We start from the raw sequence: 26,192 nt of genomic DNA on the forward strand, positions 1-26,192 counted from the left end.
AGTGGGCTCTATCCAGAAGTATATAGGACTCAGCCAGCAGCTCATGCCTTCACCAGCACACGGGTCATGCACACAGGACCCATTTCACTCATGCACACACCTTGTCTCATTTCACACCCATGCCCTTTCACATGCACACACACAGGCACACGTGCCCGCCTCGCAGTCATACCACCCACACGTATGCATACCCCTGTTCACCTCACACCCATGTCACATTTCTTAGACACATTAGCTCACATACACAGCCCACACAATAGACAACACCTACACACAAACTGACAGACAGACAGAAGGACCGGGCTGGCCTGTCAAGGGCACCCAGCTGTACTGTGGCCAGGCCAGGCAGGCTACCCAGGGCGCCCCTCCATGCATCTGCCCCAGGCCCTGTACCTTGCCTTCCGACGCCAGCTCCAGCTTCTTGGGTGGCTGCTCCGCATAGACCTGCCCAGCATGGGCCACTGGAGGCTGGGACCGGGCTGCACCTGGGGACAAGAGGGCAGGGTGGGGCAAGGGCCGCTCAGGGGCCACCTCCCTGCCAGGCCAGCAGTGCTACGTCCTTGCTCTTACCTGTGGAGCCCTCTGGAGGCTTGATGGGACTGTCCCCAGGGCTGGACTCGGAGACAGACTTCTGGGAAAGCACTGTTGCCAAGAGCTGCAACCCAGACAGGCCGGCTGGCCAGTGCTGCTCTGGACCCAGGCCACCCCAGCCCTGCCACCACCACACCTACCTTGACCCCTTCAGAGCCTGCGTGCAGGGTGTGGGCCCCACTGCTCCGGCCACCAGCCACACTGCTCAAGCTGCCACTGCGGTCCCCACCTGCTAGCACAAAGGAACATCAGCTGGTGCTGGCCCTGCCTGGCTTGGAGGCTGCATTGCAGAAGTGCTGCCATTCTGGCCTTCCAGAAGCCCCCCACCTACCTGCAAAAGGCTTCCTCAGCACCCAGATCTCTTCAGGGGGTGCAGAGGGTCCCGATGTGCTGCCTCCCTGGGGTGGGCTTGGTTCAGTGCCTGCTCGGGAACCTGTGGGCAGAGTATAGCCTCCCTAAGTCCTGGACCAGCCCACCCTGGGGGCTTGACATTGAGAGGAGGGCATCCTCTGGCCTAGCCCCTGAGCCTGGGCAGAGCAGAGGCCCAACACATGCACACTTCGGAGGTCAGCACCATAGCCTCCCTCTGCCTTGGCTATCTCTAAGGAGCTGAGAGACCCTCAGAAGACCCCTCCCCACCCCAGACATTTGAAAGCAGGAGTGTGGCAGAGAGGGGCCCAATTCAGTGGTTGCCCTACCAGTGGCCACTGTAGGGGAGGCAGGAGTTGGTGCAGATTGCTAGAGAGAGCAAACTCCTCTGTGCTAGAGGAACAGGGGAGAGGAAAGAGGCACCCAGGAGCCTGGGGCCAGGCTGCCCACCCAAGGGAACTAGATTACTATGGGTAGGCTGTCTACACCTCCTAACTGGACTCCATCCTGCTCTTTCACCCCATCTGTCCATCTTTGTGATCTCACCAGTCTCCTGTCTAAAACTATGGCCCTGTGGCCATGGCCATGCCCTTCTCCCTCTTCTTCACTCTGTGCCAGCCATACTGGGCCTCCTTTGGTAACTTACATATGTCACATTCTTTTTTTTTTTTTTTTTTTTTTTTTTTTTTTTTACGCCTACAGCACCCGGTCTTCCTAGGTGGTCTCCCATCCAAGTACTAACCAGGCCCTACTCTGCTTAGCTTCTGAGATCAACGGGATCGGATGTGTCCAGGATGGCATGGCCATAGTTATATGTCACATTCTTTCCTGTTTCCATGCCTTTGCACATTGCACATGTGGTTCCACTGTCTAGATTGCTCTGCCTATGGTCCCTGCTGGTCCCTCCCATTTCTCAAGGCCTTCTCTGACCACACTGCCTAAAGCATGTCATCTGTGTCATTGGTTGGTACATTTCCTTCCGTGTTTACATCACTGTCCCTTGCTCCCCTCCCTCCCAGGGGGCAAGCTCCTTAAGAGCAGAAATGGTGTCCGTCTGGGTCATCTATTCCTAGTGCTCAGTATACAATGTCTGTTGAATAAATGAAAGAATGGCATAAGGACACTGATGAGGAGACCACTGGTAGGACACACTGCTGGATACCACTCTGGATCCCGCACCTAGCAATGGCTAGCATTTGGTCCTTGCCCTGCCGCCCAACATGGGTGCACTTGCTTCCTTCTGGCCCGTGAGCCCAGGCCTGGATGGGACTTGCCTGCTCGCTTGACAATGGCCTCTCCCAGGGAGGACGGGAAATAGCCCACTCGGTCATTGCCCGTCCGGTTGTCATGGATACAGCCCTTCCATCGGCCATCTGGATGCTGCTCAAGGACCTGGCCAGATGAGGTGGAGGGAGCACACTTAGGGAGACTTCCAGGTCAAGCAAGTGGGTGGCCTTGGCTTCCTGCCCACACCCTGAGACTTCCTGATTACTGTGGGGAGTGTTGTGGGGTGAGCATCCCAGATCCCACCCATCCCTGAATCCAGGCCATCCTTACTGTGATGATATCCCCAGCTTTCACATTGAGGCTGGTCAGATCATAATTGTTGCAGTAATCCTTGGTTGCCCGGACCTGCAGAGCCGCAGAGGCCTCTGGGGACAAAAGAGGTAGAATCCCCGGTCCTGTGAACCAGCCTGGCCCAAGTCCCACTCCAGGCCCCCTGCGCAACTCAGGCCCACCTCGTAGCAGCTGCTTGATCTCCTTGCTGGCCTGGGATGTGGTAAACTGGTGCACGATATCCAGGGCTGTCTGGCTGTAGGTGTTCCTCACGTGGGCGTTGATTCCATTCTGCATGTGCCAAGGGGTGAGACCTGTCAGGAGTCCTCATGCGCCCACTCGGCCCCAGCTGCCCCTGTGCCCTCAACTCACGTCCAGCAGCAGCCGAACCACTTCTGTCTTCCCGCAGAGTGCGGCCTCGTGGAGGGCTGTGCCGGACTTGGTCTGGCGGTTAATGTCAATGCCAGCTTGGAGGAGGAGTCTGACAGGAAGGCAGGGGGAGCAGGCAGGGCCTACAGCAGGAGCCCTCTGTCCCAGCACCCCAAAGCTGAGCCCCAATTTCCAAGGGTTTGAGGATGAGCCAGCCCTGCCCGCCTCCCTGATAACATGGTACCTGACAGTGACCAAACACTTGTGGAAGTGCCTGCCCTTGCTAACCCTTCACAGCGGTTATCTCGTCTCATCTCAACACAGGCACTGCTGAGATGCCCACTTTATGGATGGAGGAACTGAGGCTCAGAGAAGTTAAGCATGTCCGTAAGTGTCAGGGCTATCTATGATAGAGCCTAGGCTGTGGGCCCATGGATGCCCCGTCCCCAGCCCTCTCCAGTGCATCCTTTATGTGGGCAGCTGGAGGCATCCCTGGCATCCAGAGGCCTGATCACATGCCCACGGCTCCCTGGCTGTTCCTGTCTTATCACCAAGCCAGGAGCAGGACCCCCGAGCTGGGTTCTCCTCCCCCTACCGCCATATGACCATACCTGATGATGTCAATGTGGCCGTTCTTGGCTGCCAGGTGCAAGGGACTAGTGCCATTGGGGTCAGTGGTGTCCCCTGGCCGGGGCTCCAGCAAGGCTGCGCACATGTTGCTGCTTAGGAGTAGCTGGACCACCTTGACGGAGGGGTCAAAATAAGGGGGCATAGAAATGGGGCAGGGGGTTGCAGGTCTGTCTCTGACTCCAGCCTCAGAAGAGGAAGACGGAGCAGACAGAGTGCTGGTCATCTCCCAGGAGACTTACCCCAACACGGCCGAACTCACAGGCCAGGTCCAGGGGCGTCTTCCCCGAGTTGTCCACCATACATGGGTTGGACTGGTGCTGGAGCAGCATCTCAGACTGCAGGGCCCACAGAATGCAGTCAGGCCCAGGGCGTCTGTTGAGCTTACACCACTCCAGGCACCCTGCCACCCTTGAGGTGGGCCTTACCACATCGTAGTGACCATGCTGGGCTGCCAGGTGGAGGGGGATATGGCCCTCATCCGATGGGATGTTCACTGCCGAGCCCGCCTTTAACACCAGTTTCATGGGTTCCTTCCGGCCCTGCCAGGCCGCATAGTGCAATGGCCGCATGCCTGATGGCAGGCAGGGGCTGTTGGAAGCTGGCTTCTGACTCTGAGCCCACCCTGACCTCCAGGTCATGGATCCCATGAGGCCCTGCCTAGACCCAGCCTGAGACTTTGGGGAGAGACCTTAATCAAGGGACCATCCAGTTCTCTGGGGACCCCTGACTTCAACTCCCTGCCCCTGGCTCTGAGTCCCTGACAGGCCTTGCCTTTGTTGTCTTTGATGTCCACAGCAGCCTGGGCTTCCAGCAGCAGGGTGATCAATTCTGTGTTGCCATTCAGGGCCGCGTGGTGCAGAGCAGAGAAGCTGGGGCAGGTAACAAACATTTGGGTAAGGACCTGGGCACCAGGCCTTCCCCAGGAGCCCCCAGCCCCCATCCTAGACTGGCAGTCTCTGGCTTAGAACTCACCCATCTGGGTCCTGGAAGTTGACATTGATCTTCTTGGTGGAGCCCAGGAGCTCTGGGAGTAGGAATGAGACACGGTGAGGAAGGCTCTGTCCAGCCCCTCCTTCAGCCTGCCTGGGTCCCAGCCCCCTCTAAGCAGCCTAAGAACAGGCAGAGGGTGCTAACTGGCTCCCTGGCAAGCTAAGAGCCAAAGCTATCTAGGTCTTTAGTCTAGAAACATTCATTCATTCATTCGACTCTGTTCCCTGCACTCAGCTACAGGTACCAGCTTTTGGACCTTGGTTTCCCACTAAATTAAGATGTTGGGAGGTTCACAGAGCCAGAGTTTCCAGGCTTGTCCCTGCCTGGGCACAAAAGCCAGGGCTGTGCACACACACAGGCGCACACGTGCACGTGTACCCCCTCCCTTGGGACTCTGGCTGAGCACCTGCTGATGGTGGGAGGGAGAGAGCCGGACCAATCTGTCTCTCAGAAGAACCCAGATGGGCTGGGGGTGGCCTGGGAAGGCTGGGACACCCGGAAATGGGGGTATCTCTAGGGGTAAGATCTGCATTTCCAGGATGCAGCCTTCCCTCCCTCGTAGCCCTGGGCCTGGCCAATATAGATGAGCCCCACACAGCAAGGCAGGAAAGGGAGGAAAGTGAGTAGGCCAGTGCCTCTGAGTGACCACACAAGAATGGCTACCTCATCCACAGGGGCACACTCAGGCCCAAGGGTCAGCTGCCTAAAGCCCAAGGGGCTCAAACTTCCCCTTTGGGGCTCACTTGGGGCCTCCCTGGTCCTGGCCCCCACCAGCTGCCTGCCAGAGGAGGGGAGCCCACCGATGCCCTCCCTGTGGGCTCAGGTCCAGCCGGACCTGGGCCAAGCCCCTGCCTGTCTAGGCCATGGTTACATAACCCATTTGTGGGTCAGTTGCTCTGTGAGGGAGGGGCTGGCAGGACAGAAGCCCCTTTGTCCAGGCCCAGTACAGGGATGGGGGCGGGGGGCCCAAGGGCAGAGAACTGAGGGAGTCAAGTCATAGAGGGGCTGCTGCAGGGCCATTCACTGCAGAATGTGTGTCCCCCAATGGCCCACAAAGCCCATGAAGTCAGATGGGCCCAAATTTGAATCTTCTCTCTGCCCCTTACTAGTCCTATGGCCTTGGCCCTGAGCTTGAAAGAGACTACCAGGTTGGCCTCTTAGACCTAAAGATGTTCCCAGACATAAAGCACGAAGGGTCTGGCACAGAGTCAGTCAGCTCAGTAAGTGGTGATGACTAATATTACCTCTATAGGAACCCCACCCCCACCCTCCAGCAAGGGGGACTTCCTTCTAGCAGTTTAGGCTCAAGAAAGAAGCATTTCCACTCTCCGCCCCTCCCCCTCTGCTCGGACACTTCGCTGGCACTGAAGTCCATCTATATCAGCAGCAATGCCACCCTTCCCCTCAGTGGTCCAGGCCAAAACCTTGAAGTCAGGCTTGGGTAACCTCTTGACTATCTTAAATCTTTTCTATTGGTAAATCCTATTGGCTCTACCTTCAAGACACTCTCAAAGCATACTCAGGACCCTACCATTTCTCACTACTGCCATTGTCACCACCCAGAACCAGGCTAGTGTCTCTCAAAGAATCACTGCCATCACCTTCCCACTGGTGTCCTCGCTTCCTCCTTGCTCCCCTTCAGTCAATCCTCCATATCCATTGAGGTCAAGGGGACCCTGTTAGAACATGAGACTGATCCCCTTACTCTTCTCCTGAAGACTCTCCAACAGCCCCTGCCTCACTAGACAATGACTCTGCATGATACAGTCCTTTGAATTCCTCAGCACCTGTTCCAGTCACAGCATGGTGCTCTAACACACTGGCTGCCCTGCCACAGGAACTTTGTACATGCTGTGTATATGTATGTGGGCTATTCTTCCCCTAGTTATCCCTATGATTCCTTCCCTCATGTCCTTCAGGTCTTTATCCAAATGTCACCTGCTTGGTGAAGCCTCCCTGGTCTCCCCATCTAAAATGGTAAACCCCGCCTCATCCCATATCTGTTGTATTTTTTTTTCTTTAGCTCCTATCACGATCATTAATCTTGTTTATTGTCTATATCACTAAACTGCTAGCTCCAAGAGGACAAGAGTTTTTATCTATTTTGCTCACTGCTCTCTCCTTCATGGCTGAAATAGTGCCAGGAGCATATAGGGTGCTCAGTAAATTGGAGACTAGTCATATCCTAGTCCCACACATTCTATCCACCTTCCAGGGCCAGCTTCAGGCATGTGACCTACACAGTTACTCAAGCCCTCTGCACCCCCCACCCCCATCTAGTTGGATGCTCTGCTATTGCCATCTTGAAATTCTTAATTTTTAGACAAGGCACCCATGTTTTCATGTTGTACTGAGCCCTGTGAATTATGCAGCCTGGCCTGCCATAGTCACTTATTTAGCTGAAGAGAGCATGACCTGGTTGTCCTGTAGTACCCCCCACTGTGCCCAGGGCCACGTTCTCAACCACCAACCCTGAAACACTCTGCCCAACTCTAATGTTTGTTTGTTAACGCCCACTTTTTTTAGTTCCAGTGTAGCCAGCTCTTAGCTTCTCCCACAAAACTTCCTAGGCTGGGTCCCTCTTCTTCCCACAGCCAGGGCCTCCCAGGAAGCAGGGCCAGGTGCTCTGAGTGTAACCCATAGCCAGGCCCACCTGCTCATCTGGCTATACCTGCAGGAGCTGAAATTTTAGAGGGGATGGAGGTCAAGGCCCAGGAAGTGACACGGTTACCAGCGGGGAGGAGGAGTCTCCAACCCGAAAGGGACCACTGCCCATATGAGGAGAGACATCTTGCTAAGGTCATCTTACCCCTCTCACTATAGCTGGTCTCCTCAAAGAGGGAAAACAGCTGGAATTGGACAGAGGGAAGCCTGAGGTCTTGGAGCACTCCCCCAATTCCTGTGGAAGACACTGGGCACCAAAGAAGGTACCAGAACTGAAGCATGCCTGGAACATGAAAGGCTGCTTCCCCTGTAGACAGGTACTCTAATGAAGCTGCAGTAGAGCATGGCTGAATGGGTCTGGGTAGGTGAGGGACAAAGAGGGAAGGAAGTACCAGGATGAAGGTCGCAGGAGCTTCCTTTCCCTTTCCGCAAGGGCACTAAGTCCTACGGATTCCACATCGGTAATAAGACATAAACTTCGCTCCCCAACATGACTTGGGCTCTCCCATCTCTCATCTCCCCAGCCCTCTAACTGCTCTCCTGGGACCACCTATACTTTTGAGGTCAGCTCCAAACTCCAGGCTGCAGAGGCCCCATCCCCATTCTCACCCTACCCTCATGGCCTCCCTCCACCTCTCTGACCAGATGCTCCTCCAACCATGGAAGCCACTCATAGGCCACTGCCACAGAGTCACTTCTGTCCCCTAAAAGGATGTGGTACTGGCCTCCTCTGGTCTCATCTCAGAGTAGCTTGAGCCCTGTGGCCTCCAGTGGCAAGGCACCCTCTCAGTTCCCCCTAGGAAGCAGGGCCAGTGCAGTCTCCTCCCAGCTCCCTGAAGGCAAGGAGCTCCTGGCCAGATGCTGGAAAGGAACTATTAGTGGGCCAAGGTGAGAGCGCAGGAACGCTGGCCTGTAGTCTTCAGGGAATTTGGAAAGGGGAGGTTGGGCCTGAAGGAAGGGTAGAATACCGCCCACCCCCCGGCAGATGACCAACCCCAAACAGGCATTTTCCCTCCAGAGCAGTCTTTTCTTTCCCTCAAGGACAACAGCTAAGGGTGCTAGTGCCTGTGCTTATAACAGGAGACTCCCTTCAAGGTGGGATGGGGGGCTGACAGAGCCTGGGGCCACACTGTGGGGGCTGGGGTGGAGGGATGGTGCCAGCATGGGGAGATTATGAGAACAAGGATCATGGGAATACCTCTGGAGTCTGGGGTACCCTAAGGAGCACTGCTGGGTAACCCCCACCCCATGGCCCAAACTCCAGCTGTACTTTGCTGAATCAAAATACATCTTACTCCAAAGCAGGCCAGTGTTGCCATGACAACTGAGCTAATTCATGGAGGGATTTCTTGTCTGACTTATTATGCCAGTCCCTGTGAGTCAGAGCCCAAAGACCAGGCCAGGCAGGGGTGGATATAGAGATCCAGGTGAGACCCAGGTAATTGTAAAAGTTCCCACAACCTTCTCTGGGAACTCGGAGTAGAAGAGAGGAGGAACCCCCAAATCTGATGCTCTCACATCCCTGGCCCATGCATTCTGGAAGTCATCCTAGTTAGTGCTTACTGAGCACTTAGTAAGAGCCTGGGCTTCATGTGTGCTCTCTCACTGTCCTTATAACAATGCTAGGAGACAGGGACCACAATTATCCCCATCCTACAGACAAGGAGACTGAGGCCTGGAGAGCTGGAGTTGTCTGTGCCCAAGGTGGCACAGCCACTAGGTGGAAGCCTTGACCTTGCATAGCACCTCTCAATCTCTCCATCTGCTTTGGAGGCTCAGCTGAGGCTGCCTCTGCCTGGAAGTCTTCTCTTTCTGAGCCCTGAGGCCCTGAAGTCAGCTCCAACTGGGTGCGGAAGGCACAGTCAGCCTGTGTGTGTGTGTGCCTGAAAGGCACAGATGTGAGGCTCTCTAATTGCATAGAGCAGACAGGAGCCAGCCAAGTAGGCTGTAGCAGGAGGGTCCCCCTGGGGCTCAAGAACCCACCTCCCATCTGCCCTGAGGTAGTCTTAGTTCTCAGCACCATCCTTGGAGAGAGGAGAGGAGGCTTCCGTGGCTTATATATAGTCCCTGGGGTGGGGTGGGCAGTGGGGTGCCTAGAACCCAGATGCGACCCTGCAGAGCCCTGCCTGCGCCCCTACAGGTGCCCTGACACACTGACTCGGCCATACGTGCGCAGCCGCACATGCCGCTGGTCCACACGCCCATCCATCCATTTCCAGCAGTAACACCCCCCACCTCCCCCACCCCCGCTCCAGGGTCTGAGTTGAGCTGGGGAGTGCTGGGATCAGGGCTTCAAGCTTCCAACCCTTCCCTGGGGTCCCCACAGCGCAAGCTCAGGATAGCCAGTAGGAGCATCCCCCTTCCTCACAGCCCCTTTTCCCAGCAGGGATGCCAGAGACCACCAGGGTCCGTTGCAGGGTCTGTACTCGCTTGGAGCTCAGCCTGCCCCGGGCTGGGCGACCTTGGCCTCTGCTTCCCCATCAGTAAATGGCCCCCAGCCAGCCATGCCTGGGCAGCCACACCCCCAGCACGGTCCTGTTCCCCCCTTCCCTGCAAAGCATGTTATTAAACATGGGGCGGGGAAGGGGTCTGACAGGGACTGTCAGCCTGTGATGCCCCTCACCGCAAGGGCCCCCTCCCTCTCTCCATGGGGAAGGCATCTGCCTCGCCCTTTAAAGGCCCAGCAGAGACCTCCAGCTGTCAGCCCGCAGCCCCCAGAGGGAAGAGGACAGAGGCAGGGAGGGATGCGAACGCCTGCGCCCAGGGAGGTGGGTGCCGCCAGGTGCCTATTGGGGGCTCGGGGAGACTGCGGGGAGCAAGGTGCCGCCCCTCCTTCAGTGCTGGGGCGGGTGATGCAAACCAAGGGTCAGGGCGCTGCTGGCCCCGCCCCGCCCCCGGGGACCGACAGTATCCCCCTCCCCGGCCTGCGCCAGTAGGGGTGAGGGACTCGGCGCCGGAGGTGGGCCTGGCGTGCACCGCGGCTCTTCCGCCTCCCCCCCGGCCTCACTCCTCCGCGCCCCTTGCTCTCCCCACCCCGCCGCACCACTGGCCTTCCCGGGCCGCGGCCTCTGCAGCAGCCTCTGCGCGGTCCCCACGTCCTCCGCCTTCACCGCCTGCACCAGCTCCTGCTCCTTCCCCATGGCGCGGCCGGGGCCGCAGCGACGCGGCTGCGCTCCGTGCGCTTGGCGCGGCTCAGAGGCGGCGGCGGCGGCCCCGCGGCGCCGGCCGCATCCTCCTCCCTCCCCCGCCGCCTCCTCCGCCGCCCGCACCCCTCGCCGTCCTCCGGCTCCGGCTCGGGCTCCGGGCGCGGAGGGGGCGGGGAGCGCGTCACGGGCGGGGGGCGGCCCGGGGGCGGGGGCCGGCGGCAGGCGCGGGGCGGGGGCGCGGCACCTGGCACCGTCTCCCGGACGCCTGGGTCCCCCTCCTGCAGCTGTTGACCTCCGTCTGCCCGCGCGGGCTGCGCGCCTAGCTACTTGGCTCCGCCCCTACATCAGGCCTCATCCTCCTGAGACGCCCCCTCCCCACGTGCAGGCCGTGGGGGTCAGGCTGGGACTCTGCGGACACCCGGCGATTCTGAGCGAGCTCCGGGGCCTGGGGACATCAGCCGCCGGGGGGTTGGACCCTGAGCCCCAACACGGCAGCGGCGGCGCGAGGCTGAGCCTAAGAGGCTTCCTGAGGCTGCAGGACCCAAGCGGGGAGGGACTCGACAGCAATGGGCGGGCGGGGACCCAGGCACTGGGAGACCCGGGCACCAGCGGCGGCACGGGAGCCGGCCTGCCAGAGACTGAGACATTTCTGGCCCGTGGTTCCCGTGGGAGGTGTCGAGGAATTGTGAAGAGGAATCTCCCAATAATGAATTCGGTGTCAGGGAACCCGCACCCCCCTCACCAACTGCACCTTCTTCCCCTGCAGCCTCTGGCTCTCTCCACAAATAACACACAGCAACAGCCCCACACCAGCTTCAAGCTGAACCCCAAGCCCACTGCAGTTCCCTCAACTGAGGTGCAGCACCCCCCACACCTACCACCAAGGGGGCCTCAATCCCCCCATCTCCAGCACAGATCAGTCTTGTCCAGCACCAAACTGAGTCCCCACCCAAGCCTGCTTACACTCCAGCCTCCAGCTAGACTCTGGCAGCCCCAGACAGGACAGTCCTGCTTGACAGACACTGACATTCCCCCCACCACCACCACTCCCACTCCCACACACAGAGGTCTGACCTTTCTGATCTCCTGGGCCTCAGGCCCTCACCTTGTCATGGCTGTAGCATTCCAGAGACATCTGGCTTGGGGTCTGTGTCCTGGCTCAGGTTGTTTCCTCATTTGCAGGAAGGGTAAGAGCATCACCCCAATTGGGCAAGGCTGTTAGAAGCATCTGGTGAGCTTGCCCACATGATGGCCTGATGACCCTCTTCTTAAAGCCCAAGACATCAAGCACCTCCAGAAGGAAGGTGACCAAAGATTGGGGGAGGTAAGGCATTGGGATTCCCTGATCTGGGCAGCTGACCATTTCTCTCCCCATGGGATCTCCTATGAAGTTTAGGGAGCAAGCCTAGATCTGGGCTGTCAGAGGGATCCCTAAACGCAAGGGCCCTTTCCCCATCCTTTATGGTGACTAATTCCTGGGCATCTGCTGGATCAGGAGCCATGCTAGTGACTTCATAGATGAGCCCATTTTATGGATGAAGAAACTGAGGCTGAGAGAAGCCAAGTGATTTTCCTGAGTTCCCAGAGTCTCAAGATCATGAGTCTGAGCTTTGAACCCACATTGGCCTCTGCACTTGTCCCAATTCTGCCTCTTACTGGTTTGTTTTTCTATCATGTTATCTTTCTGAGTCTGTTTTTCCTCTGTAAAATATGGTAAGACTGATACTCCCCTTAGGTTATTTAAGGATTCGTTGTGATGCTATCAATGAAGCACTTTGCAATAGAACTTAGTAAGTGCTCAACAAATGGCTGCCTTGGATACTGTGATATTCTTGGGTCTCCCTACCTGGGTTGTCTGAGAAACAGCTGTATTTTATTCATCTTTGTATCTGCAGAGCCTAGCAGTGTGCCTAGCACACAGAAAACACTACAAAAAATAAAAATATAAAGATAGCTATCATCCTTACCATTATTTCTGTGTTTTGGCTGGTTAAGGTAAACTACTCTGGCCCGAGCCTAACATATTGCAGGGCCCACACATTGAATGGCTAAATATTTAAGCATTATAAATCATGCTATTAACCTGTTAAAATATGTTCTACCCTCCTACCTTGACAAATATACCTTCATCATGACCTGAAAGGTCAAATTCCAATTTAGAATTCTTGAATTCCTGTGGGTAATGACCTGGCCCTTGCCTACAGCTGTTTTCTGCCCAGCTCCAACTTTACCTGTACCCCACAAACAGGCACCCTTTAGTCACTCTTGTCCCCTAGGGATGGGCATCTTGCTGTGTGGTCCACTTTCAGGAGGACAGACTTGGGAAGAAAGCTGTACAGATTCTCCTAGATTCACCCTGCTTGGTGAGGCTAAACACCCTAGGAGGAGTCAAGAAGTCCTAGATCTGCTACTGGCCAGCCCAGTGACCTTGGACAAGCTGCCTCATCTGTAAAATGGGCCAGCAGTTCTGCCTGCAGCCCAGGGCTGATGGGAGGGTCCACATGAAAATAGAGATGTGCATCTGCCTGGGGTCACCCCAGCCTGGGGATGGGGGCAGCATGGCAAGCAAGCTGATCGAGCTAGGGGATGAGGAAGCAGAGGTGTGGGACTTCCCTCCAGGAAGACAGGCCTCTGAGGATGAGCACAATCTCTGAAAGGAGGGGCCGCTGAGCCAGCAGAATTGCTAAGGCTCAGCTTGGAGTAGAGCTGGCAGCCACTTCACTGCAGCCTGGGCTGGCCCCCTTCCCAGCTGCACTGGATGCCTCCAGTAGCAGGCCAGCCCCTGCCCCTGTCCACCAGCTGTGCTCCTCTTCAGGTGCTTCCTGGTACTCTTCCCACCCACCCAGAGCCCTGGTGCCCACCTCTTTATGTATAAAATGGGGATGATGAATGTACCCTCCCCATGGGCGGCTGGGAGCATGCAGCATATGTTAGCTGCTATGGTTTCTATCATTCTCATTTATGCCACATCTGTAAAGTGCTCAGCTGATGTTTGATACATAAGAGGGAATGCACATCTATGCATCCCGTCCCCCCGTTCCTGCTCAGCAGAGATGTTGGAATTGCACAGGCTGGGTGAGGAGCCTGGCCCAGTCTGTCATTTACCCCTAGGCATGGGACATGTGCAGGCCCCAGGCTCTACTCATAACCCCCACAGGAAAGGCAAACAGCTTAGGACCTGTCCCTGGACCCAAAGTGGAAACCCCAGAGACACCTGGCCAAGTCTTCCAAACTTCCCACAGCTCCACCCCTCTCTCTTGCTCTCAGCTTCCTTTGCAGTTTGCTCTGGACATCCTTCAGGTGATGGGGTTCACAGGGCTCTTCCTCTTCCAGCCTTCTGTGCCCATGTATTCATCTGCCACTTCCAGAGCTGCCTCTGAGCCTGGTGGAGCTGCCTCAGAGGAATAGGGAATATGAGATGCAGGAGCTTCCTGGAGAATAGTCACCCCAGCCAGAAGGGATGAGACTGGGGGAGAGCTGAGCCCAGCAGGATAGGTTCTGTCATGTGCCAGCCATTCGCCTGGACGCATATCTCTACATCTTTGAGCCTCAGTTTTCTCATCTCCAAAAAGGGGTTGATTCATTGTGAAGATCTGATGTATAACTCCTCATAGTCCGTGACAGGTCCTCAAAAAGTTAAATATAGAGTTCTCATGTGAACCAGCAATTTCACTCCTAGGTATATGTATAGAAAAATGAAAACATTTACTCAAAAAGATACTTGTACAAAAATTTTCATAGCAGTATCATTCATAATAGCCAAAAAGTGGAAACTACTCAGTGTCCATCGACTAATGAATAGATAAACAAAATGTGGTCTATCCATATAATGGAAAATTATTTGGCCATAAAAAAGAATGAAGTACTGATACTTGCTATTACCAAGACAAACCCTGAGAACTTGAAAGAAGCCAGACGTAAAAGGCTATATAGTGTTTAATTCTATTTAAATGAAATATTCATACAGCCCAGTATCCTTGATGAACATGGATGCAACAATTCTCAACAAAATATTAACAAACCAGGCTCAACAATACTTTAGAAGGATTATACACCATGATCAACTGGGATTCATCCCAGGGATTGAAGATGCTTCAACATCTATAAATCAATCAGTGTGATACATTACATTAAAAAAATAAAAGATAAAATGATATAATCATCTCAATTGATGCCGAAAAAGCATTTGACAAAATTCAACATCCCTTTATGATAAAAACTCTCAATAAAGTATGTATGTAAGAAATATATCTCAATATAATAAAGGCTATATATGATAAACCCACAGCTAATATCATATTCAGTGGCGAAAGCTGAAAGCTTTTCCTGTAAGATCAGGAACTAGGCAAGGATGCTCACGATCGCTACTTCTATTCAACATAGTATTGGCAGTCCTGGCCACAGCAATTAGACGAGAAAAAGAAATAAAGTCATCCAAAATGGAAAAGAAGAAGTAAAACTTTCATTATTTGCAAATGACACGATGCTATATATAGAAAACTCTTAAAGACTCCACCAAAAAACTATTAGAACTAATAAATGAATTCAGTAAAGTTGAAGGTTATAGAATCGGTATATAGAAATCTGTTGCATTTCTATGACCAATAGTAAATGATCAGAAAAAGAAATTAAGAAAACAATCCCATTTACAACTGCCTCGAAACGCATAAAATATCTAAGAATAAATTTAACCAAAGAAGTGAAACACTTCCACTCTGAAAACTATGACATTGAAGAAAGAAATTGAAGAAGATACAAATAAATGGAAGGATATACCTAGCTCATGAATTGGAATGATTAATATTGTTAAAATGCCTTAAAGCAATATACAGATTCAATGCAATCCCTATTAAACTACCAATGGCATTCTCAGAGTTAGAAAAACTAATTCTAAAATTTATATGGAACCACAAAAAAATGCAGAGTAGCCAGAGAAATCTTGAGAAAGAACAAAGTGGGAGGTGTCATGCTCCCTAATATCAAACTATATTACAATAATCTAACAGAGTGATACAGGCATAAAAACAGATATATAGATCAATGAAATAGAACAGAGAGCCCAGAATAAATCCTCACTTATATGGTCAATTAATCTACGACGAAGAAGGCAAAGATATACAGTGGAGTAAGAACAGTCTCCTTAACAAGTAGTGCTGAGAAAACTGGACTGATACGTGCAAACAAATGAAACTAGATCACTTTATCACACCAATTACAAAATAAACTCAAAATGGATTAAAGACTTAAATGTAAGACCTGAAACCATAAAACTCCTAGAAGAAAACGTAGGCAGTAAACTCTTCGACATCACTTTTAGTAAATATCTTTTTGGATATGTCTCCTCGAACAAGAGGAAAAAAATTAAAACATAAACAAGACTACATGAAACTAAAAAGTTTTTACATAGCAAAGGAAATCATCAACAAAATGAAAAGACACCCTACTAAATGGGAGAAGATATTGGCAAATAACACGTCTGATAAAAGGTTAATATCCAAAATATATAAAGAACTCATACAATTTAATACCAAAAAAAATCCAATTAAAAAATGGGCAGAGGACCTGAACAGACATTTCTCCAAAGAGGGCATAGAGATGGCCAACAGGCATGAAAAGATGCTCAACATTACTAATCATCAGGGAAATGCAAATTAAAATCACCATGAGATATCACCTCACACCCGTTAGAGTGGCTATCATCAATAAATGAACAAATAACAAGTGCTGGTGAGGGTGGAGAAAAGGGAACCCTCATATACTGTTGGTGGACCTATAAACTAGTGCGGCCATTATAGAAAACAGTATGGAGACTCCTCAAAAAATTTAAAATAGAGCTGCCATATGACCCAGCAATTCCACTTTTGGGTGTGTATCTGAAGAGATCAAAAATACTAATTTGAAAAGATATATGCACCCCATGTTCACTGCATCATTATTTACAATAGCCATGATATGAGAGCAACCTAGATGTCTACCAATAGATGAATGGATAAAGAAGACATGATGTGTACGTGTACACATACATATACATGCACGTGCACACACAGACACACACAATGGAATATTATTCAGCCATAAAAAGAATTAAATCTTGCCATTTGCAACAACATGAATGGATCTAGAGGGTATCATGCTAAGTGAAATAAGTCAGACAGAAAGACAAACACCATATGATTTCACTTTTTATGTGGAATCTAAAAAAACAAAACAAAACAAAAACAAATGAATAAACAAAACAAATAGAGAACAAGCTGATGCCAAAGAGAAGAAGGTAGGGGGATGAGAATTTTAAAAAATTAAAATTAAAAAATATATATATCCAGAACAGGCAAATCCATAGAGACAGAAAGTAGACTGGGGGGCTGAGGGATTGAGAGGGCAGGGGAAATGAGGAGTGACTCCATAATCAGGTTTTCTTTGAGGTGATGAAAATGTTCTGGAACTAGACAGAGGTAGTGATTGCATAACCTTGTGAATGTACTACTGAGTTGTGAGAATTGTTAAATTCATATTGTGAATTTGATTAAAACAAATTAAAACAAAACACCAGCATACCCCACACAGAATGTGCCCTCAAAATGTTATGAAAGGTGCTGAAAACCAGGAGTTTAGCCAGTAAAGAGGTGGAGGGGAAAGCATCCTAGCTGTGAATAAGGGTTCAGAGGGGAGTGTGTAGTGGCAAATCCAAGACTGTCATCTACTCTGCCCAGGAGCACGTGGTTTATGGAGTGGAAAGAGGAAGAAGTCTGCAGGGTCCACAGGGGCCAGGCCCAGGAGTTTGGATGGTGACAGGGGACCCCTGAAGGCTTCAGAGGGGTTCAGACTTAGGTTTTTAAAAGTTCACTTTGCAATGTTAAGGATAGCCTGGAAGGAGGCCAGAGTGATGTGAGAAGACAGGTCAAGAGGCTGTTATGGAAGAGGGGATGGTGGATGCATCCAGGTTACACCTAACTGTAACACTGGGTGGCCACTAGCACACAGAAGGGGTAGGTCCATGGTGAACTGTCTTGGCTATGGAAAGTAGAGGTGTCTCTGGGCCTTCAAGGAATAATAATGTCTCACAGGGGGCCAGATCTGAGCTGGAGAGGGGGTAGAAAGGCCCAGGAGCAGGGAAGGTATTGGAAGTCCTGGAGAATGGACTAGAGGTCCCAGTGACAAGGGCGTGCAGAGAGAGGAACTCTGGAGGGTACCAGCCTTTAGGAGAAGGCAGAGAAAGACTGAGTGCCTGGGTAAGACACTAGGTGACAGGAGCTTTTCAAGAGCGATGCTGTCAACCACTGTGCAGATGTGTCAAGATGCAGAAGGAAAAGTATCAACTGGGTTTGGCAATGTGACCTTGTGACATTTTCACTGAGAGCCGAGGGTAAAAGACAAGACAGCAGCAGGTCAAGGAATGAGTGGCAGGGCAGGGGTGTGGGGCCGTGAGGCAGTGAAGATAGCTCTTTGAAGGAGAGAGAGTGCTGGCTGTTAAGAATTTTGGTTTGTTTTATGGTGTTTAAAGGCCGACAGCAAAGAAGAAGGGGAGGTGGAGAAGGCACAGGAAGGAAGGTTCCAGGGACCCAGGGCTTAGGTGGATGGATGGGGAGATGTCAGGGGGCCAGAGGAAGGAAGGGTGGAGGTGGTGCAGTTGTGTTTAAACGTGGTGGGAATAAACTGTGGGAATCTGTAGCAAGGATTCTATTTTTCTGTGAGAAGGAGGCCACAAGTGTGCAGTGTGGGAGGGCTGGAATGGAAAATGAGATAGGAGAGACCCCAGTGTTGGACGGAGTCATTGGCCTGAGTTGGGAGACCTGAGGGTTAGGACAGGGTTAGATAGGCCGTTGCCAGATCCAGTAAATAAAACTACAGTACTTCCAGTTACATGCGAATTTCACACAGGCAACTAATAACTTTTTGGTATATGTCACGCAATATTTGGGACATACTTACGCTGAAAAAAATTGTTGTTGCTTACCTGAAATTCAAATGTAACTTGGCATTCTGTAATTTACCTGGAAATTCTACCCGGCATGGGGAGTAGGGGATCCGGGGAAGGAGGGGATGGCAGGACCCCGACCCGGGACCCAGTAGCCGTTCCACAAGGTGGGGTGCCCGAGTGGGGGGAGAAGGCTGGGGCCTCTTTGTTCATTCATTCCGCGCCAGCAGGCGGCATTGAGGACTCGTCTGGTTCCTCCCAGGTGGGAGGGGTCCCCAGCACCAGAACTTTGGTCTCGTCCCACCCACCCCCCTACAGCCGTGGTGTCGCCCGCCCATCGATAACTCTACGCTCGGCCTCAGCCTCTAGCGATTCACTCCGACTCCGCTCACCGTCCTGGACCACGGCAGAGCGCAGAGCCGCGTGTAAGGTACGGAGGCCGTGGGACAAGGGCTGGAAAGCGGCTGCCAGGTGGTCGGGAAGGCGCGCTCGGGGAAAGCCGGCTCAGCGAGACGGAGCCAGAGCGGTCGACAGAGCACTGAAAAGTGCGAAGGTCCAGGTACAGAGCGCCCCCTCATATCAGGTCTAGCTGCCGGCCTGCTACGCATGCGCCGACGCAGCGCTCGGCTTTCCTCTCGGCCCGTTCGTCGCCTTGCGCACGCGCGGCCCTCCCCAGCGGCAGAGCGGCGCCCCGGACGTGACTGCCCTCTGCCGGTGACAGGTGGGGCGGAGAATCGAGCACACACCTTGGAACGGGGAGCTGCTCCTGGCCGGTTGTCATGCATGTCCCTGAACCTCTCGGAACCTGTTTCCCATCTCTAAAATGGGAATGATAATACCTATCTCTCAGCACCTACTGTACCTATAATCTGCTTAGGACAGAGAAGGTATACCGCAACTACTACTAGCCTTTCTCTTTTCCAGATGCTCTGACCTTTGACCCCTGCTGAGTCTTCCAGGGAGCCACAACATGAACACGTCCCCAGGCACGGTGGGCAGTGACCCCGTCATCTTGGCCACTGCGGGTTATGATCACACAGTGCGGTTCTGGCAGGCCCACAGTGGGATCTGCACCCGTACAGTGCAACACCAAGACTCTGTATCCTTGACTGGAGGTCAGGAGGAGTGGGGCTGGGCAGGACACCTGGTGGGGATAACAGCCTGGGCAGAGGCCTCAATGCCGCCTGAGCCAAGCGGTGGAGGCCTTGAGGTCCCCTGGCCCCAGGGGTCTGCTCATCATCCTCCTTAACAGATCTAGCAGGTGAATGCACTTGAGATCACACCTGACCGCAGCATGATTGCTGCTGCAGGTACCTGTACCCTCAATCCAGCCCCTAATTTCTGGCAGTTTGCTCAAGGCACAGCCAAACCTCAGTTTGACCTGTGCTCACAGGTTACCAGCACATCCGCATGTATGATCTCAACTCTAATAACCCCAACCCCATCATCAGCTATGACGGGGTCAATAAGAACATCGCGTCTGTGGGCTTCCATGAGGATGGCCGCTGGATGTACACGGGTGGAGAGGACTGCACTGCCCGGATATGGGATCTCAGGTGAGGTTGCCAGGTAGGAGGGGCCTGCTGCCTGGATGTGTGAGAGTGAGAGCCAGGCTGGAGACTGACTTAGGGTTGGGTCCCTTCCAAGCAGAGGCTGAGACATGGTTTGCTGTGCAGGTGATCTATTGAGGGCATTGAACTCAGGGCAGGGATGAAGCCACACAAAGATGAGTCCAGCCTCAGCCTGATTCCATAAGAGTTCTGGAAAGTAAATTGCATCAAAGAGCAAGTCCTGCCTTTATGTCCTTTCTGAGTTAGCATTGGCTTCAGGTGGCTCCCCTGGGGAGGGCCGAGACTCCCAGGTATTTCCTGTGGGGCAGCGCCTATCAGCAGAGGGACAAGGATAAATGATCAGGGAAAGGGCATCTGGGTGGGGCACCAACAGCATCCACTACAGGCGGTATATGTCACCTACCCTGAAGGTCCCGGAACCTGCAGTGTCAGCGGATCTTCCAGGTGAATGCCCCCATTAACTGTGTGTGCCTGCACCCCAACCAGGTGAGGAGTATGCACAGGGCTGGGCACTCTGGGGCTTTGGAGGACAGGGATACTACCCCGCCTCACCACCCCTACTCCCCAGGCGGAGCTCATTGTGGGTGACCAGAGCGGCGCCATCCACATCTGGGACTTGAAAACTGACCACAATGAGCAACTAATCCCTGAGCCTGAGGTCTCCATCACATCTGCCCACATAGACCCGGATGCCAGCTACATGGCAGCAGTTAATAGCACTGTGAGTCCTGGGGTGGGTGCAGTGGGGGAGGTCAGCTCAGCACTCAGTCTCTTGTCTCTTTTATTCCTGGTAGGTTGGCTTATTCCCCAGATGTCCCCCAGGCCCTTCCCCCTACCCTACAGTCCTGCTGCCTCCTCCTGGGCTCCAGCTCTAACCTGTCCACCAAAGTCAGATGCCATCTCTCACTACCTGCTGCAGCCCATCAGCAGATTCCAGCTTCTGAATTTCTCAAGTCTCCCATCCCCCTCACCTCCTGATCCAAGTTTCCCTTGTCTCCTTCTCTCTCTAGTCTCCTTCTCTCCTCTTTGATCCCCTACCTCCTCCATCCATTCTCCTGCCGCCAGAGCATCTTTCAGCAATACCAGCTTGATCGCATCGTTCCCCTGGGTCCCATGGCCTTGAGATGCTGTGGTTTGGCCCTTGATCTCCTCTCCAGCCTTATTTTCTCCCTTTAACATCCATTAAATCACTTGTCCCATGACATCCCCAGATTGCTCTCCTCTGAGGCTTTGCGTTGCTGTTCTCTCTTTCTGGGGTGCCTTCCTCCCACCTCATTCTCTATATTCCAGTTGGCCAGCAGCATCCTCCAGGTAGGCTAGGAATAGCTTCCTGCTCTCGGCCCACCAGGTATGGCCCTTGGTTTGGACCAGGACCAGATGGGCCTGCCACATGTCCCTGGCCACTAGATCCCTGTGCACAGCCACAGTGTAGGATGGTGGCCCCTAGATCTGGGTCTCGCTACTAGTGCATCCTTCCCTATGTGTCAGACTGGAGGCTCCCATGATTTTCTTCATATTCCACAGGGGAACTGCTATGTCTGGAATCTGACGGGGGGCATTGGTGACGAGGTGACACAGCTCATCCCCAAGACCAAGATCCCAGCACACACCCGCTATGCTCTGCAGTGCCGCTTCAGCCCAGACTCCACGTGTGTGCAGAGTCTGGGGGACCAGGGGCCCTCAGATGGCTTCTGGGGGGATGGGACCTGCCTAGGGCTGGGGGCTTAATGGTTCTGGGCCTGCCTGGTAGATGGCAAGGGGTTGCAGGGTTGGAGTGGGTATGATGACACCCCTGCCACCCTCACACCTATCCCTAGCCTCCTCGCCACCTGCTCAGCCGACCAGACATGCAAGATTTGGAGAACATCCAACTTCTCCCTGATGACAGAGCTGAGCATCAAGAGCAGCAACCCAGGAGAGTCATCCCGAGGCTGGATGTGGGGCTGCGCATTCTCAGGGGACTCCCAGTACATTGTCACTGGTGAGTCCCACCGACCCTTCCTCCCTGCCTCACTAGTCCAATGGCAGCTGCTGCCGCTCCACTGCTGCCTGGGAGCTGGCCTCCAGTGTGGCCCGGCCTGGGGCTGTGTCCTGAGCTGCTGCCCATGCCTTTCCTCCCTGCAGCTTCTTCTGACAACCTGGCCCGGCTCTGGTGTGTGGAGACAGGAGAGATCAAGAGAGAGTACGGTGGCCACCAAAAAGCTGTGGTGTGCTTGGCCTTCAATGACAGTGTGCTGGGCTAGCCTGCACCCCCTTGGGATTGCAGGCAGCTGTCAAGCAGCACCAGCCGGATGTGACTATTCAGCTACCCAGGTCAGAGTGAACTCCTGTGGGCTAGCTTCTACCAGCCTGGACCTGGCTGACCTACCCTGGCCCCCTTGGCCAGCTTAGGTTGGCTAAGCTGGTCTGCCTGGGAGCTCTTTTAGCCCCTAGTTGCTTATCTGAATGTGACAGGGCTCAGGAGACCATCCTGAGCCAACCTGGCTAGTGCCCACCCAAAGCCAGTGCTTCCCCTGCTCCCCACCACTGTTTTGTGTCCCGAGGCCACAGAGAACACCATCACAGCCAAGTGGAGGGGTTTATTAGCCCCTGCCGGCAGCTGCCCTCCATGGTACCCGTGATGGGGCTGGCTGGCTGGCTGGCCTGTGGGGCTGGGAGTGCTGGGGGTTCAGTCTGGGAGGTAATAAAAGCAAACTGACACGCAGACGTTGCTTGGGAAGCAGATGTCGATGCACAGGTAGATCAGCCGCTGCCTCCGTGGCCCTGGGGGTAGGGTCCTCTGTAAACCCCAAAGGGCGCCTCCCCCTCTCCCAGACTGTCCTGCAGGAGCCCAGGCCTCTCCCCACAGCCAGCCCTGACTCACCCTCTGCGCGACGGGCCCAGTAAATGGGGGTCTTTTCACAAAGGTGCCGCACTGAAGCCCCCACCTGAGCAGGGTCCACCTCATGTCTCCCGAGAACTTCCAGCAGCTCCTGGGTATAGTGGGTGTCCTGGCTGGGGCTGTGAGACCCTTGGGCCTGCAGAGAAGGCTCTGGTGGGCTATGGGCCAGGGACACGTGGATTGGCTGGGCAGGGCTTATGCATCCCTGGACATGCCAGCACTGTGCCAGCCCTGCCTTCAGCTCTTGTCAGCAGCCTTAGCCAAGGGAAGATAGAGCTTCTGTTGCACTGAAACTAGAGCCCCAGCCTGCCCCAGGTCCCTAAACACAGGACCTTTTGTCTGGCCCCTGGCCTGGGAAGCCTGGCTGTGTGTGCACAGGGGCTGCTCACCCTTGAGGTGTTCATCAGAAGCTGCAGGGTCTCATGATCTTGGGGATCCATTAGGCGGAGGAAGCAGGCCTTGTGCTCTGCGGGGCGGTAGCAGACACATCCCTGGGGAGGCAGGCAGATGAGGCAGGTCCACCTGAACATCCTTGAGCAGTGATCCTCCCACCCCCTGGCCCACTCACACTCTCCCCGTCGAACAACACCGCCCAGCTGTGGTTGCTCTGAGCCGGGGTCACCCTGATGGTTGCCACATTCCGGGCCGCATCCACTTGGGTAGTTTGGTTGTACTGGTACACCCTGGGGCTCGGGAGGGTCAGATGGAGCATCTGCAGCAGTGGCTGAGTGGAGAGCTGGAACTCAGCTGGGCAGGCCAGGGCAGCCCACAACCCTACCTATCCTGCTATGAGACTTCTGACCCCTCTACTCCTGTCTTCCTGCCATCAGCTCAGCTCCGAGCCCTGGCTCCACTGGAGGGCTGAATATGCTGGTCTCTCCTCCCCCATCCCACTGTTCATGCCCCTGCCCAGGTCTTGATGAGGCCTCACCTCGGGAGGGCTATGAGCGAGGCCAAGCAGCCCTCCAGCCACAGCCCCAACAACAGCCAGTGCTAGCAGCAGCAGCAGCAGCGGGCCAGGGGTTTTCCAGCCCCCATGGCAGGGCCTGGTCTTCACTTGGGGGCACATTTCAGTCAGTGGAGCCTAGAGCAGAGATCAGCGAGCAGGCCAGCTTAGAGAAGGTAGGGGCTGAGGAGGTATGGAAGATGGGCACTGCCTTCCTGTCTCTTGCTCAGGGCATGCCCTGGGTCTTTGTCTCAGGAGAGGGCACTGGGTAGTGGGAAGGCACTCACCCCAACAGGCCCAGGCTCAGGGCCCTCTGCACAGCAGCTCCCCTGTTCCATGCTGCAGCCCTGGTGACAATGTGCTGATTGTCTGCTACCCCTAGGAGTCAGCCAGAGAAACCTCAGGAAGCCTCTGATGAGCCAACCATCATGGCCCCCTCCCCTCCTGATCCCAGTGCCTCCTCCCCAGCCCAGCTACCTGAGCCAGGACAGCCCTCTCCCCTCCACCTGGTGGGGGAGGGGGTATGTGCTTGTGTGCCTGACTCTCCTGACACCTGGTCTGTGCAAACTGGAGAGCACATGGGCCTGGAAGGGCGTTGAGAGCACGCTCATCGTGGAAATTGAGCCCCACTGAAGGGCACAGAAGGTAGCTCAGGCCCAATCAGGACAACTTTTATGTAGAATATGTTTGGTGGCAGATTTAGTTTTTCCTAGAGGCCTGTTTCTAGTCTCTCAGATTACTGCAAGACTCCTAGGGCTGGGCACAGTGCCTGGCACACAACAAACCATCTATAAATGCCCGTTTTGTGAAAAATTGGTATTGGATTCCGCGCCACCTCCTTCTTTCCCAGCACCAACACATGACAGGCTTCCTGGCATCCCATAGAGCTCACCCGAGACCAGGATGGCTTCCAGGAGGCTCCGCTGCAGTAAAGGTAGCCTATTTGAATCTCCCTGATACCCTGGGATGGTTAGGTTAGCCTGGTGTCCCCCAGTCCCTGCCCAGCGTGGCTTTCTCTAACTGAACTATGCTATGATCCTGGCTCCCAGCTTGCATCTCTAGCTACTTGATGTGGATTGCGACAATCAGGGCTCCCTGGGCACTGGCAGCTTTCACAACATGGTTGACCTTAACAGCTTCACCCCAGGGCCCTTCTCTACTCTGGTTTTGCTTTGTGCCTCGTTTTTCTTGGTTTTTCAGAACCTGCTCTTCTGTAATGAGCTTGAGATGGGGTTGGGTTTTAGCTCTGGAATTGGAATCCCAGAATGACCTTTGAGTCCTCTCACCCCACCCGCACACTAAGGCTAGACAGCTGCAGCCTGTGTGAAAGCTGTGAAGGCGAGAGCAAGGAAGCCAGTCAGTGTGGATTTGAGAGTTTAATATGCATTTGGGTTCACACAGTGCAACAGGGGCAGAGATGGAGTGTAGAAGAGGGGGTATCGCTGGCTGCCTCATGTGCCGCATGCTCCTGGTGTGGGTGACAACACCCTGACAGGCCTGCTCAATATCCAGACCCACCTTGAGCTGACCTTGCAGAGCTAACGTCAGCACCACCAACCTCACAGGCACTGGCTGCCCTGCTGTTGCTCCATGGCAGAGTCTGAACCCCAGACGCCCAGGCCTGGGAGGAGCTAAAGGCTCAGGACATCCTTTATTGCTCTGAGAACTCTTAGAGAATGAGTGAAAGAGCACTGTGACCCTGGGACTAAGAGAGAAGCCACAGGTTGTGGGCAGACACCACTGGGTGCAGGGCAAGGCACCAGGAAGGAGTCAGCCCAAAGGAACAGCTTCCCAGGCTCTACCCTAGTAGTGTGGCTGAAGAATCTGCTTATCAGGCCTATTCCCGAAGGTCAGCAACTTAGGGAACAGGCAGAAAAAGCCAGGGCCCCCTGCCAAGAACACTTGGCTAGCTGGTAGATCCTGCCAGTCCTTCAGCTGGACACCAATAAGGGACTCCAGGGCCAAGATAGTTGGCCTCGTGAACCACTGGCATCTAACCCCTACCCCAACCAAGGGTATGGGGGGACAGGAAGAGACTGGATGTTTTGTAAAAGGACTTCCTGTTCTTGAGGACACCTCATTCTTCCCCTACCCAGAAAGCACCCTGGCAAGAGGCATTCCTTGGTGGCACATGACTTTAGCCATGCTGCTGGCTGTAGGGCACAAAAACTTCTTCAGTGGGATTTTACCTATGAGACAGAGCAAAGCTATTAATCAAAACACTTAAGATTTGATTCCAACCCTTGACAAAGTTGTTCATAAAGCAAAAAAAAAAAAAAGTTTTTTTGGTGCCAATGTTACTCTGAGCTCCCTGCACAGTAGCCCCAAGTTCAGCAAAGGCATCCATGCCGTCCGTGGCACTCAGCCAACAAAACATGCTCAGTCCAAGTCACCTGGGTTTAAATGCACATTTGAGAAAACCATAGTTTAGCTGGACTGAGTTTACAGAACTGCGCAACCATATATGAGAAGCAGCAGCCTTGGGCATTTGAAACGGAACAGACACTCAATTGTGACATCAGAGTGGTTTTTAAGGAAGTGTGGAGTGGTGGTAGTGAGGGCA

At 53.8% G+C, this 26,192-nt stretch overlaps 3 protein-coding genes and 1 pseudogene across 13 annotated transcripts in view; 1 reads left to right on the forward strand and 3 right to left on the reverse strand.

Moving 5' to 3' along the window:
* Positions 1-18,530, reverse strand: part of CASKIN1 (CASK interacting protein 1) — a 26,109-nt gene extending 7,579 nt beyond the window's left edge. For 3 of the 6 annotated variants that reach the window (XM_039884984.1, XM_039884988.1, XM_039884982.1), the window contains exons 1-14: positions 10,217-10,391; positions 4,489-4,540; positions 4,288-4,385; positions 3,942-4,087; positions 3,756-3,851; positions 3,498-3,628; positions 2,890-2,998; positions 2,700-2,808; positions 2,518-2,612; positions 2,235-2,352; positions 923-1,024; positions 732-823; positions 571-655; positions 394-485 (exon numbers count right to left, since the gene is read on the reverse strand). In XM_039884984.1, the coding sequence (XP_039740918.1) occupies positions 394-485; positions 571-655; positions 732-823; positions 923-1,024; positions 2,235-2,352; positions 2,518-2,612; positions 2,700-2,808; positions 2,890-2,998; positions 3,498-3,628; positions 3,756-3,851; positions 3,942-4,087; positions 4,288-4,385; positions 4,489-4,540; positions 10,217-10,310 (1,419 nt within the window). In that variant the 5' untranslated portion in view covers positions 10,311-10,391. Of the gene's footprint in view, positions 1-393; positions 486-570; positions 656-731; positions 824-922; positions 1,025-2,234; positions 2,353-2,517; positions 2,613-2,699; positions 2,809-2,889; positions 2,999-3,497; positions 3,629-3,755; positions 3,852-3,941; positions 4,088-4,287; positions 4,386-4,488; positions 4,541-10,216; positions 10,392-11,421; positions 13,992-18,270 lie in introns of those variants that run through there. The other 3 variants (XM_039884987.1, XM_039884983.1, XM_039884986.1) reach the window with 3 other exon arrangements.
* On the reverse strand, positions 1,654-1,771 carry LOC120620621 (uncharacterized; annotated as a pseudogene).
* A 19-nt stretch (positions 18,531-18,549) lies between the features above and the next one.
* On the forward strand, positions 18,550-22,506 carry MLST8 (MTOR associated protein MLST8). Of its 5 annotated transcripts, none has more exons than XM_039885008.1 (9): positions 18,550-18,661; positions 19,156-19,330; positions 19,490-19,541; positions 19,625-19,787; positions 20,213-20,288; positions 20,371-20,523; positions 21,327-21,451; positions 21,620-21,783; positions 21,927-22,506. In XM_039885008.1, the coding sequence occupies exons 2-9, from the start codon at positions 19,202-19,204 to the stop codon at positions 22,043-22,045; spliced, it is 981 nt and encodes a 326-aa protein (XP_039740942.1). In that variant the 5' UTR covers positions 18,550-18,661; positions 19,156-19,201; the 3' UTR covers positions 22,046-22,506. The 5 variants fall into 5 exon arrangements, with proteins under 5 accessions (XP_039740942.1, XP_039740944.1, XP_039740941.1 ...); XM_039885010.1 differs by having other exon boundaries at positions 19,493-19,541; XM_039885007.1 differs by having other exon boundaries at positions 18,630-18,790.
* BRICD5 (BRICHOS domain containing 5) lies at positions 22,356-24,799 on the reverse strand. 2 transcript variants are annotated; one of them, XM_039885032.1, is made up of 6 exons: positions 23,917-24,799; positions 23,615-23,767; positions 23,252-23,407; positions 23,073-23,174; positions 22,666-22,819; positions 22,435-22,565 (listed from the first exon to the last, which is right to left on the reverse strand). In XM_039885032.1, exons 1-6 carry the CDS (start codon positions 23,965-23,967, stop codon positions 22,471-22,473), a joined length of 711 nt encoding a protein of 236 aa, XP_039740966.1. In that variant the 5' UTR covers positions 23,968-24,799; the 3' UTR covers positions 22,435-22,470. The 2 variants fall into 2 exon arrangements, with proteins under 2 accessions (XP_039740965.1, XP_039740966.1); XM_039885031.1 differs by having other exon boundaries at positions 22,356-22,819; positions 23,615-24,799.
* Between the last annotated feature and the right edge of the window lie 1,393 nt (positions 24,800-26,192).

This window comes from Pteropus medius, unplaced genomic scaffold (assembly GCF_902729225.1).
Source record: "Pteropus medius unplaced genomic scaffold, Ma_sr-lr_union100, whole genome shotgun sequence".
Taxonomy (NCBI): Eukaryota; Metazoa; Chordata; class Mammalia; order Chiroptera; family Pteropodidae; genus Pteropus; species Pteropus medius.

What these genes read in the sequence shown, in the direction of transcription:
- MLST8 (XM_039885008.1), top strand. Translation starts at nt 19,202, where the DNA reads ATGAACACGTCCCCAGGCACGGTGGGCAGTGACCCCGTCATCTTGGCC. An exon ending in CAGCATGATTGCTGCTGCAG is followed by an intron (nt 19,542 to 19,624) that starts GTACCTGTACCC and finishes CTGTGCTCACAG; the next exon opens with GTTACCAGCACATCCGCATG. An exon ending in TGTGCCTGCACCCCAACCAG is followed by an intron (nt 20,289 to 20,370) that starts GTGAGGAGTATG and finishes CCTACTCCCCAG; the next exon opens with GCGGAGCTCATTGTGGGTGA.
- BRICD5 (XM_039885031.1), bottom strand. Translation starts at nt 23,752, where the DNA reads ATGTGCCCCCAAGTGAAGACCAGGCCCTGCCATGGGGGCTGGAAAACC. An exon ending in TCGCTCATAGCCCTCCCGAG is followed by an intron (nt 23,408 to 23,614) that starts GTGAGGCCTCAT and finishes CTCTCCACTCAG; the next exon opens with CCACTGCTGCAGATGCTCCA. An exon ending in TGTTGTTCGACGGGGAGAGT is followed by an intron (nt 23,175 to 23,251) that starts GTGAGTGGGCCA and finishes CTGCCTCCCCAG; the next exon opens with GGATGTGTCTGCTACCGCCC.